Here is a 15,862-nt window from a genome sequence, read left to right on the forward strand (position 1 = left end):
ATGTAACTGACCTGTTCGAATTATTATTATTTTTTATTTTATTTTATTTTATTTTTATTAATTTTTTTATTAACCAAAATTAACCAACTGCTGCTTGCTGGTAATGTTAATCCCATGTCAGAAAAAGTCTCCAGATTTGTTGCGTTAGTCTCTTCTGAGAAAGATTGTCTCCAGGGTCTGAAAAGTTGTCTCGAGTTGGATGCAGCCAAGTTTGTGAGGCAGTGTTGTGACTGTGAGCGTCCAAGCTAACACAGCAGCGGAGAGGAGCTGACTGACTGGACCATGAGGACAGCTGAGCATTTTTTTTTATATTCTTTTAATATTTTATATTATATTATATATATTTATACGATGTAACTGGAAGGCGTGGACTGCATAATCGGGCACGTCGGGCCGATGCCCGGTGGCCTGACCTGGCCTGGCCTGGCCTGACCTGCAAATTCTTTTTTTTTTTTTTTTTTTAATTAACCAAAAAACTTAGAATATATTCGAACATTTTGCGGGCAATTAAAGTTAGTTTGAACTTTATTTTGGGACAAAGTGACAGCCCTAGTTGAGGTGCACTTTAGACCCCCTTCTCACCAATACGCGAGCATAGGCGATAAACTCCTCAAGTCTTCAATTGGTCTATTTTGGTTTTGGCCCCTCCTCCTCTCGTCTTGTCGCCTGCGATGTCCTGACGCCAGGTATCCCAGCATGCTTTGCAAGCTGGTGAGCGACAAGATGGCAGCGAGGGAAGGAGGGGCATTTTCGAAATCGACCAATTGAAGACGGAAATACGGCAAGGCAGCCAACCACGCTGTAGCAGCGGGGCAGGGCTGACTGGGCGAGTGCGAGTACATGCCAGTTTATCGCGGGCGGTGTGCAGGGCCCGTTACACAGCCTCATGAGTGGACACGATCAGTCGCAAAATGAAGCGAGTTAAACGCTTAACTGAGTCGATGAAGTTGTGAATAAGGTGCAGGCAGGCAGCAGATGGAGAGTTGGGATATGCCGGGCAGGAGGATAGTGATGGAGGGGTACATACAGTATATAGTGGATATGCTGTAGTAGTGTAGAAGAAGATAGTTTGTAGGATATCAGGTAGGAGCGGAGGTGGTTAGATAGAAACGCAACAGCCGCAGGAGAGAGTAGAAATCGACTATAGATATTTCACATTCATATTTAGAATGTTTTGTTGTTCGTTGGCCACACAGCCTTATTAATCAATCAACTTTTATTGGCAGACGCATTAGTCCATAGATGACACATACACAATTAAAAAAGGACATAAGAAAACGCATAAGAACCAAAAAACGATATAAGGCAATCGTACCAGAATTTCCACCTACTGTATATGACTGGTATCTCACAGTACTCAGCCCAGGATAAGTCAGAAGTCAGTTAGCCCAGGATAAGTCAGAAGCCAGTTAGCCCAGGATAAGTCAGAAGTCAGTTAGCCCAGGATAAGTCAGAAGTCAGTTAGCCCAGGATAAGTCAGCAGTCAGTTAGTCCAGGATAAGTCAGAAGCCAGTTAGCCCAGGATAAGTCAGAAGTCAGTTAGCCCAGGATAAGTCAGAAGTCAGTTAGCCCAGGATAAGTCAGAAGTCAGTTAGCCCAGGATAAGTCAGAAGTCAGTTAGCCCAGGATAAGTCAGAAGTCAGTTAGCCCAGGATAAGTCAGAAGTCAGTTAGCCCAGGATAAGTCAGAAGTCAGTTAGTCCAGGATAAGTCAGCAGTCAGTTAGCAACTTAATGACATTGTGAGATGTACACTCTCTCAAGTTGCTCATTGCAGAGTGTGGATGGTAGCCTACTTGATTTGGATCTTAAATATTCTGCAGACTACTTCATATCTTTACTTGTTATTCTGCAGACTACTTCATATCTTTACTTGTTATTTTGCCGTTTGTTGACGGAAATCCAAAAACAGCACCGCACTTCACTTTGTAAGTTCTGGAGCATTGTTGTGTCATTTCTCCTGCAACGTGCATGCATTGTGATTCAGAGTCAGACTCCGACCACTGACGTATATCCAGACTCAGAAAACTTTGATAGTTCAGCATATGTGACAAAAAGGATGTTTTCACATGCTGGTTGGCCGTGGTGAGAGCTGTATTAAAAAAAAACAGATAAAAAAGTAATAATCATATTTTTATTAATCTTCATTGAAAATCTAATTTGTTCCAACAGCCCTAACACTAACATGCATGCAATCACACACACGTCCGACGCACACACTCGTCTCTGGAGCGTCTGAGAGGCTGTCTGTGCACGGAAAGTCTGTTTACCCTGTCGTCCAGCGTAATGAGGGAGGCCCAAATGGCTTCCCCCAATGAGATTTCAACCCTACACACACACACACACACACACACACACTCACACACACACACACACACACACACACACACACACACACACACTCACACACACACACTCACACACACACACACACACACACACACACACACACACACACACACACACACACCGGCATCATGTTCTGCATTTTCAGATCACGCAACATAAGTGGGTCATGAATCATGACAGAGGCCTAGGCTCACACACACTAACTTTCATCTCAACATCACACACACACACACACACACACACACACACACACACACATACACACACACCACACACACACCACACACACACACACACACACACACACACGCACACACACACACACACACACACACAACACACGCACACGCACACACACACACACACGTGTGTTCCTCCCCGAGCGCCTTTCTTCCTCTCAACACACCGCTCATTAGTGAGAATCAATCTGCAGCTCTGCACTGAGCATCCAAACCACTTGTCTTGTATACACACACACCCCGCTAATAAGGGCCCAGGGGACACACACACACACACACACACACACACACACACACACACACACACACACACACACACACACACTCACACACACAGACATGCACACACACACACACCCCACACACCCACCACACACACAGACACACACACACACACACACACACACACACACACACACACACCCCACACACACAGACCACGAGAGGAACATGAAAACCAGCCTGTGAGACGAGGGGGAACCTGGCCGAGCCACCGTGCCCTGGCAGGGTGAGAGAGGTAGAGAGTAGGGGTGTCACGATATTTCGTCGCACGATATATCGCGATATCGAAACGTCACGATATGCGTATCGTCGTTTTTTTTTGCTCCTGAATAATAATAGAACAAATTTAGCAGAATCAACACGCATGAGTGAGGGGGCAGACTACTACTGGCATGGCAAAACAGCTCAAGGGGTACATAAGATTACATAAGTTTAGGGACCATTGAGCATGAGTTATTTAAGAAATAGATTGTACCGTATACTTTATTTTTCTTTCACCATGCAACAAACATTTAGTTTGTGACAGTGTGACACATTCTATTGCAAGAGAAGCATTATCTTCCATGTTGTTTTCTAGTTATTATAATGACAATTTCCAAAAACAGCATTTGTTTTGTATTTTGTGTATTTCAAATGAAAGACTATTTTTCCAGTATTTTCCCAGGGCTCCCTTGAAAAGAGGTTTCGATTTCAACGGGACTCACATGGTTAAATAAATGATAAATAAATACATAAAAATTATTTACTTTTGTTAAAAAGAATATTGTTAAAAATATCGTATCATATCGTTATCGTGAACCCAATATCGTGTATCGTATCGTATCGTGAAATGAGTGTATCGTGACACCCCTAGTAGAGAGACATCGAGGTATAGAGAGAAAGTGAGAGATGACTGAGACCTCAGCGCATTTTCGTGTCCTTATATGGTGGTGAGCCACGCGGGGGAGGGAGGGGCCGTTGTCTCGCTCGCTGTCAGTTTGACATGTGACCAGAGCAAACAGGAAGTGTTGTGGTGCAGCCACGGAAGAGAAGGGGAAGAGGGGAAAAACATGACAGCTCAAATACAGACAGACAGACAGACATGCTGTTCTTTAATGAAGTGGAGGGAAGTCAAGTATAGCCCAACCTCCACACACACACACACCCCACCCCCTCCCTCCCTCCCTCCCCATATCAGTGACATGGTAACATGACGCCCTCTGTTGGCCAAAACATGAACATGTAGCAGTTTAAGCATTAAAGGAACACTCCGCCCATTTTCAACCAGCTTTGTATCATTAGAACATCAGTAGTATATCAGAAAACTGTAAATGGTTTTGAAGTCTGTCATTTAATTTGACAGTTATTATGTGTTAAAGTGTGGACCAGTGACATCACTGGTCCACACTAACTCAAATTAATAACTCATTATTAATGAGTATTAACTATTAACTATTCATCATTCATCTAGTTTGACAGTTATTGAGAGTTGATTTGAGTTAATGAGTTATTAATTTGAGTTATTGTGGACCAGTGATGTCACTGGTCCACACTTTAACACTCAATAACTGTCAAATTAAATGACAGACTTCAAAACAGTTTACAGTTTTCTGATATACTACTGATGTTCTAATGTTACAAAGCTGGTTGAAAATAGGCGGAGTGTTCCATTAAGTGGAGGCTCTTATGCAGAGTGACTGACTGTAAGTGCAGCTCTAGGCTAAGCTAACATGTCAGCAGGAAGGACAGGCTGCTGTGCTTGTTTAGTCAACATATTAGCAACTTTTCACTGGAACTTGGAAGGGGAATTTGAGCCAACATCCCCCACCAGCCAAATGCTGGTCAATGTTGGCTGTACCTACCTGTACCTTTGGAGGTCTTATTGAATAAAGCTTAGTTCACACAGACAATCTATGCCTTGCCTTGCCTCAACCCACGCCTACGCCGAGCTGGGCGTGAACCTGTTACACGCTTTTGCGATCACACCGCACGCCTTTTGCACGCCGAACCTGGAGCCGAGTCACAAGCGCCTCTCCTCTCTCCCGACTGTATTTTTTCACGTGTTGTCCAGAATTGTCATGGGTAGCCTCTAGGTAAAATAAATCTGATATATTTAATGTTCTATTGATGCTGGATATGTATAACCAGGTCTGACTATAGTCGGACATTTTAGAGAGGTGATCTTGCAAGAATATGTGCTGGCAGCCTGGCACACAACAACATTGCTTCTACGGTCGCTATTCTCTCTCATGAAGATTTGTTTGCCGACGGGGAGAAAGCCCCACGTGATAGCCACCCGTCAATCTCTCTGTCTCTGCTCAACATGTTGTAGTAACTGAATTTTATTTTGAAATTCAGTTGATTTTGCCATTTCCGACGGATATTGTGCGTTTTTCTTTCATGGCTTGACAGAAGAAGTCTGCCTGCACGCGCCTTGTCGGCTTCAAAATAGAACTCACGCCTATTCGATAAAATCGGCAAGGCATAGGCAAGGCGTGGGTACACGCAGGGTTCACGCTCAGGCGGCCGGTGTACACAGCCTCGTTGACTAAAACGGACGCCTATTAAAAAGCGTGGGTAAAGGCAAGGCAAGGCAAGGCAAGGCATCGTCGGTGTGAACCCAGCCTAAGACCTCCAAAGGTACAGGTAGGTACAGCCAAAACTATATTTTTTAGAAGAGAATAAGACTTATTCTATTCTAAAAATCTTGTTGGTGGGGGAAAATAGTGGTTGTGGAAGTGGCTGGTGGGGATGTACCATCACTCTACTCTACCCCAAACTATTTGTTTACAGTCCAATGACGCGGGAACGGAGTTGGAGCTGATCGGTTGTAGGTCCAGACGGCATTTTTCGGCTAATAATAATAACGAGAATAAATAAATCAATAATAATAAATAGCTGCATACTGTATGAGACGTTGCTGGACTGTAAACACTCTCCAGCGGAAACCCCAAGAAAATCGGCCATATCTCCCAGAGTCATATTAGTGGTCAGACTGATAGACTCTGGCTGCCTGGTTTGCTCCTACCCTAATGTGGAACACATGAGAGATGTTGACGTTGTTCACTCACCGAGGGCATTTCTATATGGTTGCAATGATTTTCAGAAGTTGATCACTAATGGTTTAAAATTAATTGAAGGTAAAAAAAAAAAAAAGTAAAAAAAAAACGTTCCCAGCCACCAGGGGGTGCAAACCAAAGAGCAACCTTTGAGTCACAAGGCTTGCTCCAACCCGGCTGGCAGTTGGGTTACAAAATCCAAATTGTTCCATCTTATCAGAGCTCTGAGCGTTACAACTTAACTGCCCCCCACAGACTTCCTCTTTTCATCACCCTCAATTGAAGAAGTGTAAACTGATCAAGACCAGATGCCCCGCCCCCACACACACACATGCCCCGCCCCCACACACACACTTGTAATGATGGAGATCTAGCCTACCTATTGAAGCTTATTACGAGGGGCTCGCAGTGTGATTTCACTAGCATTTCAATGACTAGAAGTTAGCCTAGGGAGAGAATGTAGTGTAGCTTTCACTCCTGTTACATCCATTCCCCATCTACAGTATATTAGACTTGCACTGTTTTTGTTTTTTTAGAATTACATTTTATTGGATTTCTTTTTTTACATTGTGTAAAATAAACATAAAACGAAGTAAAGAGAAGTGGACACGTTGTATTGTGTTACAGTTATGATGTCATAGTGAAGCTAGTAAATGACATATCTTGAGGAGAGAGAGTCTACTTGTGCTGTTCAGGGCGGTGCACGCCGGCTCCGTCGCAGGCTCGGCGCTACGGCGAGGGCGTCGACGGCCGGCCACGAATTCAGCTTAAGTCATTTTGGATAAGAGCTTTTTTAAACGTGAAACTGATCAAATGTGACGACAAATAATATCTACCGGTAGGTTTAAAAATGTCTCACCTCCATAGATTTCACCTCGAAATGAGCTAATAAACAAAACAACACTCCCCACCTGATGCAAAGAGTACTTAACTTGAGAGAAAGAAACCTCTGCATTGTTCCTCCTAACACTATGACATTCTCACAGTGATTTATCACAGTGATTTATCACAGTGATTTAATACAGTGATTTATCACAGTGATTTATCACAGTGATTTATCACAGTGATTTAATACAGTGATTTATCACAGTGATTTATCACAGTGATTTATCACAGTGGTTGTGTCGCTGGCTAATCCCTCTCTAGACTTACCTTGGCCCACTGTGTCTAAAAGCTGTCTCTCCTTTTTCTGTGTGCAGGTACGCATAGCAGCTAACTTCGTCATCCACGCCCCACCGGGAGAGTTCAACGAAGTTTTCAATGGTGAGCGTGTGTGTGTGTCTGTGTGTGTGTCTGTGTACGTGTGTGTGTGTGTGTGTGTGTGTGTATATGTGTGTATATGTGTCTGTAAATGGTGGAGCTGCATGATATTGAGTAAAATAAATCCTAATTGGTTATGAGATATTGTGATATGTGTGTGCGTCTGTGTGTGTCTGTGTGATATTGTGATGTGTGTGTGTGTGTGTGTGTGTGTGTGTGTGTGTGTGTGTGTGTGTGTGTGATAATGTGTGGGAACTGCTGTTTGGGTTTGCTCTGTTTGAATGAAAGTAGAAGAATATTTTCAACGACATGCAGTAGGGGCTGGGTATTGGCAAGGACCTCACAATACGATACGTATCACGATACATGGGTCACGATACGATTGTATCACGATATCACGATATCACGACATAATTTACTGAAAATTTAATTAGCTGTGTACCACCCAGGTAGTGTAATAATATGTACATCACTTTATATTGATAACTTAGTGGACAAATTGAGTCAAAACTACTGAGTGTTGAGTGTGTTACTGAACGTACTGAAATAAAAAGTACGGTATTCTTATTGTCTCACTGACCACACGGCTGTGCAAAAGATTGATATGGCGATATCACGATATTTTTCTGAAATATCGATACAGTATTGCGCAAAAAAACATTGCGATATATTGCCATATCGATTTTATTGCACAACCCTAACATGCAGCTAAACCAGCTAAATCATGACCCACATACGTTTTATATACAAAAACTAAAAGTCGTAACAGTAAAAGTAGGGGTTTGTGTGCTGCCAAACGGGCATAACTGCACTTATGCCCGTTTGACAACCCCAGTTTTGACACTGAACACACCTTCTACCAGCACTTAGGTCAGCTCCAAATGCATGCTGATGTATTCCCATGAAATACTTAGGCCTATATCTTCATAATGTTATTTGATCATATTAGGCGTGTGAGCTGGTCAAGATGAGCTCTGGTAGTAAGAGACTGCTAGCTGCAGGTATCCCTCATGCTGCCTTCACATGAGAAGTGATCTTCTCTTCGGTCACCACGAGGTAGAGCAGAGAAAGGTCAGCGCCGGTAATGCCTACCCCACACTACAGGATTTTCAAATCCTTGAAGATTATAAAAATCTTGAGAGCCCACACACTACAGGACAGAGAGAGCCGATTTTTTTACATTTCAATCTTGGGACACACACACAATCGCGTCTGTTCAAACGCAACCCCACACACTAGAAGATTATGCAGAAGATTCACCTTGGAAGCAGGGCTCGACGTTAACTTTTAAAATGCCTATTCAGTGTGCGCACCGGGTGTACTAGTGTAATTTCGTTTTCTAAACAAATTTTATTTTTTGTTTTTATAATGCATTTGCACTGAAAGGATTTGTTTAACTAATATTTGCGCGGACAGCCGCGTCCATTCGGGGTGTAGGCCTACTGTGCACGGCCAGGCGAAAACCGTCTGCACAGGTGTCTTGTGGAGGGGCGCGTCTGCTGATTTGACTCACTTTTCCGTGCGGACACTCGCCGATGCGGGAAGCTGAGACCTAAGCGCTTGTTGTAGGCTACATGCTTTGCAGTATAGCATTTAGTTTTCCGTCCCGTTCAAAGACGCACGGGTATTTCACCTCGATGACAATTTCCTCGTTCTTTGTTTCTGTGCGGGGCTGCGAGCGGACGCGGACCAGATTATTTTGCGAAAAACTGTAATGGAAACGCAGCTACTACTGGCTCTCTGCTCAAGATGCAATCGCCTGTCGGGTTGTAAATATCTAACATGTTAGATATGCCCGATTCACAATCGGGAAGAGGCAGTCTTCCCGATTGTGAATCTTTGAACCCCACACACTACAGGATCATTTGGGAAGATTATCTGCCCGACGCGCTTCAAATCGGGAGCACCCCCGAGAAAATCGGGAGGGGGGAATCTTGGCCATAATCTTGCAAATTATCCTGTAGTGTGGGGTAGGCATTAGTAGGTCAAAGTTTAAGCAATTTGAACTTTGCCCTCAGCGCCCGGTAGTAAATTTGAGCGGTGCGCGACCCCACGGGTAGCACTGCCACATAGTTTGGAGGGACCGCTCTCCCCATAGGTGTGTGTGTGTGTGTGTGTGTGTGTGTGTGTGTGTGTGTGTGTGTGTGCGGTGTGTGTGCTGTCTCTTCTTTCTTTCCTTTTGCTCCTCATCTCCTCTTCTTTCCCCTCCATTCATCTCCTCCTTTCCTCTACTGTCTTTACCTCACCTCCTTTCCTTTTCCCTTCACACTTGTCTCCTCCCCTTGTCTCCTCATCCTCCTCTCCTCTCTAATGATCTCTCTCTTCCTCTCCTCAGATGTGCGATTGCTGCTCAACAATGACAATCTTCTCAGGGAAGGTGCAGCGCAGTAAGTCTCCTCTTCAGCTCATGACAAATTACAGCTTTGAGATTTGCCATTGAAAAAATAGTGGTGCTATACAGATGGGTGACAAATGAAAGGAAAAACGAACTGAGACGAACTGAGACGCTGATCTCAGACCAGTTTGGTGTTCCCCTCCTAGAGAGGAGAGGAGCCTGGCTACTGCAGCTGGTGATGACCCCTCACTTCCTGATGTGCTTAATAACTTTTATTCGAGGTTCGATGCCATGAACAATGAGTCACCTGTTTTTTTGCCCTCAAACCCCAGTGACCTGTCTGGGCTAACTGTACTTGAACACGAGGTTAACTGTACTAGGCTAACTGTACTTGAACACGAGGTTAACTGTACTGGGCTAACTGTATCTGAACACGAGGTTAACTGTACTGAGCTAACTGTACTTGAACACGAGGTTAACTGTACTGAGCTAACTGTACTTGAACACGAGGTTAACTGTACTGAGCTAACTGTACTTGAACACGAGGTTAACTGTACTGAGCTAACTGTACTTGAACACGAGGTTAACTGTACTGAGCTAACTGTACTTGAACACGAGGTTAACTGTACTGAGCTAACTGTACTTGAACACGAGGTTAACTGTACTGAGCTAACTGTACTTGAACACGAGGTTAACTGTACTGAGCTAACTGTACTTGAACACGAGGTTAACTGTACTGGGCTAACTGTACTTGAACACGAGGTTAACTGTACTGGGCTAACTGTATCTGAACACGAGGTTAACTGTACTGGGCTAACTGTACTTGAACACGAGGTTAACTGTACTGGGCTAACTGTATCTGAACACGAGGTTAACTGTACTGAGCTAACTGTACTTGAACACGAGGTTAACTGTACTGAGCTAACTGTACTTGAACACGAGGTTAACTGTACTGAGCTAACTGTACTTGAACACGAGGTTAACTGTACTGAGCTAACTGTACTTGAACACGAGGTTAACTGTACTGAGCTAACTGTACTTGAACACGAGGTTAACTGTACTGAGCTAACTGTACTTGAACACGAGGTTAACTGTACTGAGCTAACTGTACTTGAACACGAGGTTAACTGTACTGAGCTAACTGTACTTGAACACGAGGTTAACTGTACTGAGCTAACTGTACTTGAACACGAGGTTAACTGTACTGAGCTAACTGTACTTGAACACGAGGTTAACCGTACTGGGCTAACTGTACTTGAACACGAGGTTAACGGTACTGGGCTAACTGTACTTGAACACGAGGTTAACTGTACTGGGCTAACTGTACTTGAACACGAGGTTAACTGTACTGGGCTAACTGTATCTGAACACGAGGTTAACTGTACTGGGCTAACTGTACTTGAACACGAGGTTAACTGTACTGGGCTAACTGTATCTGAACACGAGGTTAACTGTACTGAGCTAACTGTACTTGAACACGAGGTTAACTGTACTGAGCTAACTGTACTTGAACACGAGGTTAACTGTACTGAGCTAACTGTACTTGAACACGAGGTTAACTGTACTGAGCTAACTGTACTTGAACACGAGGTTAACTGTACTGAGCTAACTGTACTTGAACACGAGGTTAACTGTACTGAGCTAACTGTACTTGAACACGAGGTTAACTGTACTGAGCTAACTGTACTTGAACACGAGGTTAACTGTACTGAGCTAACTGTACTTGAACACGAGGTTAACTGTACTGAGCTAACTGTACTTGAACACGAGGTTAACCGTACTGGGCTAACTGTACTTGAACACGAGGTTAACCGTACTGGGCTAACTGTACTTGAACACGAGGTTAACTGTACTGGGCTAACTGTACTTGAACACGAGGTTAACTGTACTGGGCTAACTGTACTTGAACACGAGGTTAACTGTACTGGGCTAACTGTATCTGAACACGAGGTTAACTGTACTGGGCTAACTGTACTTGAACACGAGGTTAACTGTACTGGGCTAACTGTACTTGAACACGAGGTTAACTGTACTGAGCTAACTGTACTTGAACACAAGGTTAACTGTACTGGGCTAACTGTATCTGAACACGAGGTTAACTGTACTGGGCTAACTGTACTTGAACACGAGGTTAACTGTACTGGGCTAACTGTATCTGAACACGAGGTTCGCAAGGTCCTGTCCAGGACCAAGGTGGGGAAGGCCGCTGGACCGGACGGCATTCCTCCCCGAGTTGCCAGGTCCTGCTCTGAGCAGCTTGCCCCTGTGCTGACAGATATTTTTAACATGTCACTGCAGCGTCGCATTGTTCCAAAAAGTTTCAAGGAGTCCATTGTAGTTCCAGTCCCAAAGAAATCTCCTGTTACATGTCACAATGATTACAGACCCATTGCACTAACATCAGTGTTTATGAAATGTCTGGAGCGTTTGGTGCTGGACTACATTAAATGTCAGATTCCTCCTACTCTTGATCCATGGCAGTTTGCTTATAGGGAAAACAGATCAGTTGAGGATGCAGTTTCTATAGCTCTGAACTCTGTATATGAACACCTGGATAAAAGTAAAGCTTATGTCAGAATGCTTTTCATAGACTATAGTTCTGCTTTTAATACGATCATTCCCTCACTTCTGATCCGTAAACTGCTAAATCTTGGTCTGTGTGATGCTCTTTGTGAATATGGATTTTCAGCTTTTTAATCATGAGGCCTCAGAGTCAGGATGGGAAATAATCTGTCTGATATACTTGTTCTGAGCACTGGCTCGCCGCAAGGATGCATTCTTAGCTCTTTCTTGTTTACTCTTTTTACCCACGACTGTATCGCTCACTACCTCAACAACCTCATAGTTAAATACGCGGATGACACCACTGTCATTGGGCTCATTAGCTCAAATGACGAGTCTAACTACAGATCTGAGGTAGAAGAACTTGTCAGGTGGAGCGAGGCCAACAACCTCATTCTCAATGCCTCCAAGACAAAGGAGCTTGTCGTTGACTTCCGCCGTAAAAAGGCACCTCTCCATCCTATAATAATCAATGGAACAGAGGTTGAGATGGTAAAAATTATTAAATTTCTTGGTGTCACTATTTCGGATGATCTTAGCTGGCACTCAAATACCAAAGCGATTGTTAAAAAGTCTCAGCAACGTCTTTTCTTCTTAAGAAGACTTAAGGAGTTCACCCACAACAGCCAGATCCTTGTTAACTTTTATCGCTGTATTATTGAGAGCATTCTCACTAGTTCCTTCACTGTATGGTTTGGTAACCTTACTGTCAAGGAGCGAAAATCCTTAAATAGGGTAGTGCGCCTTGCCCGCAAGATAACTGGTGCCAACCTGCCGGCACTAGAAGAGCTCTATAGCTCCAGACTTCTGTCCCGGGCCTCCAGTATTATCAGGGACCCTGCAGGTCACCCGGCCGCCAGTCTTTTTGAGTTACTCCCTCTGGGTAGACGCTACCGCTCCATTAAATGCTCCACCACTCGCTTTGCGAGAAGCTTCTACCCGAGTGCTGTGCGTAGTTTGAACGATCACAAATCTAAACGGTAGATCTCTGTTTTGTCTAGACCATCTAGACACCTAGACTTTTCTTTTCTTCTGTTATTTTCTTTTGTATAAGATGTCTTATACTGGTTTCTCATGCAATTTGATCCTTGCTTAGGCACTTTACTACTGTGCACTTTATGTGTGATTGTGCACTTTGTTCCTGCACTTTAATAAGTGAGCTGGATGACTCGGGCCTTTATCCACAGATGTACCTGTCTCATTTTATTCTTTTATTCTTTTATTTTATCTTATTTACTTTTTAAACCTTTTTATTGTCTGTCTTTTTATGCTATTTTATGTTGTCATGACCTGTCATATATGTGTCTATGTTTTAAGCTCTTGCACCCCAATTCCAATGTAGTTTTGACTGCAAATGGTAAATAAACTGACTCTGACTCTGACTCTGTGTTGTTGGGTCACCACGTGTTGTTGGGTCACCACAACGTTCTTCCAAAAGCTAATCCCTCACAGTGTACGACATAAAAAATATATATTTGGGGGCAACTTTTGCCCCCACTGTCTAAAAAAGGGGGGCATTTAGAAAATGTTGGGGACACTTTAAAAAAAAGGTAATTAGTGCATAAAGTTGCTAAAGGGTAATGTGAACAACAGCGCTTTTTGTGTGAGTGTGTGTTCTTTGTAGTCTTCTCCTGCCAACCAGCTTGCAGGTGCAGAGTGTGTGTTAGAGATGAAAATGGAAATTCAATTAAAGGTCCCAATTCGTGCAGCTGTAACCTCTTAAAAACGTGTCTCTGGTCCATAAAACATGATTCTGGATTAATTTGTCGAAAATATAGCAACCCCGTTCGTTCTGATGGAGTTCTCACTTCCGTCGCTTCCCAGGAATGGTCTGTTTCTATAATATATTCAGAACTAACAGTTCCCATTGGCCGCTGGGGGAGAGCCCGCCCCAGGCTCCCAGCGCAATGGGCCAATCAGATTAGCGTCCGTGGACCAGCACGCTAGGTTGTGTCCACAACTAATGTTAGCAACGAGCTATCGCTAACTTAACGCTTGCTACGCTAAACAGGACATCTCAAAATGCCTAGACTTACCGAATGCACCTCCGCAGTTGCTGGATCATGTACAGTTGGCGTCGCTCCAGCTAGAAGTGTTAATTTTGTGGCTAAACCTTGATTGTACTGCCCCAGATTGTTGAAACATTTTGGGCTGAAATGGTTAGCACAGAGACCAACAGGTCATGATGAATCTCACGCTGAAACAGCTTGCTATGACAAACAATAAACAAAATGGCGCAGGTAGCTTGTGTGACTTCGCGGAGGCAACCATCCTCGGCTTCGCCTCGGACGGTTCACGCCTCCACGTCGTCCCTTAAAAAGTGATAATGGACACCTCGTCGTGCATTAACCCTTACTTAACTGCTTGCACTCGTGTTCGAAACGCAACTGCAGCGAATGTAGTGAACCCTGTGTCGCTCAGCCCCCACCTTTGTGAAATTCAGACACAGCAGGCAGAGGAGAGAAGGAGAGGAGAAGCCACAGCAACACCAAAGTGTGATGATACAAACATCTAGGCTACTCACCAGGTGGCAGACAGCCCTCTGAGGGTCACTCGCCAAAATGTCAAATCTAGTCGCATTTGGTGCTTGGCGACTGTTAATTTCGGGCCCTGGGACAGAGTATGGAATTTAAAACAGAAGTTGTGTCGAGACTAACCAAACTTTTGTTTGTTGTGTGTGTGTGTGTGTGTGTGTGTGTGTGTGTGTGTGTGTGCGCGTGCGTGCGTGCGCCTCTCTCTCTGCAGTGCGTTTGCACAGTACAATGTGGACCAGTTTACCCCGGTGAAAGTGGAGGGCTATGAAGAACAGGTGAGTGTGCCTCTGATTCTGACCTGGTGGTGACACCGTGGGTCTGAGTCCACCTGGTTGTGTCGTCCTCCCGCACCTGGGAATCCAACTGGGAAGTTGGAACCTCCCGCTTTGGAGGGGGACGCTCTAGCAAGGAGGCTAAAGCCCATGGGGCTCTAGCATCTGTCGCTAGAGCGTCTCTTGAGGTCTCGTGGAGTGAGCTTCACTCACTGCACAGCACAGCCCACTGGCCCACCGTTACAATCATCCATTTCAAATGAGAGAATCCATTATTGTTGCCTCATACATCATTGCGCATTGTATATTTAAAAAAATAAAATAATAAATAATCCAATTTGACATTGATATAATATGCAAAAAGTGCAGTAATAATTGTGATTCATGTATTATGACCACGATATCCAACAATATCCAATCAGCATCATCATTTTAGCCCTCCAGCTACCGCACAAGTGGATATTGTAGTTCTCACTTCTAGCGGTTCTATTATTTGCCTTTACCTACTTAGTCATTACATCCATATTACGGATGAATATTTATCAAAAATCTCATTGTGTCAATATTTTGTGAATGCACCAATAGTCATCCCTACAATTTTGTCGCAAAATCGATATCGAGGTATTTGGTCCAAAATATACTGAGTGATATTTGATTTTGTTCATATTGCCCAGCCCAAACAAGATGGCTGTTTGTCCACAACAACATGTGGTCATGCCTTCTGCCTGCCTGCCGTGAGTGTGTGTGTGAAGGCATTAGAATATCAGCTAAGTCTTATTGCAGCGTCTTGTGTAAAGATGTCATCATGTCCCCATCGTGTTCCCGCTCCGCTGACTGAAAGTCCACTGTCTGTCCCCCAGCACAGCAGACTGCACTGCCTGTCTGTCTGTCTGTCCACCAGCACAGCAGACTGCACTGCCTGTCTGTCCCCCAGCACAGCAGACTGCACTGCCTGTCTGTCTGTCCCCCAGCACAGCAGACTGCACTGCCTGT

General features: G+C 44.1%; 1 protein-coding gene across 1 annotated transcript in view; it reads left to right on the forward strand.

Annotated features, from left to right (window-relative positions):
* LOC310792623 (F-actin-capping protein subunit alpha-2) overlaps positions 1-15,862 on the forward strand; it is a 42,084-nt gene that overhangs the window by 15,674 nt on the left and 10,548 nt on the right. The window contains exons 2-4 of the mRNA XM_083654340.1: positions 7,106-7,169; positions 9,502-9,553; positions 14,809-14,872. Coding sequence (XP_083510466.1) covers positions 7,106-7,169; positions 9,502-9,553; positions 14,809-14,872 — 180 coding nt within the window. The remainder of the gene's footprint in view (positions 1-7,105; positions 7,170-9,501; positions 9,554-14,808; positions 14,873-15,862) is intronic.

This window comes from Poromitra crassiceps, assembly GCF_964638095.1.
Source record: "Poromitra crassiceps genome assembly, chromosome: 18".
In the NCBI taxonomy this organism is placed as follows: domain Eukaryota; kingdom Metazoa; phylum Chordata; class Actinopteri; order Beryciformes; family Melamphaidae; genus Poromitra; species Poromitra crassiceps.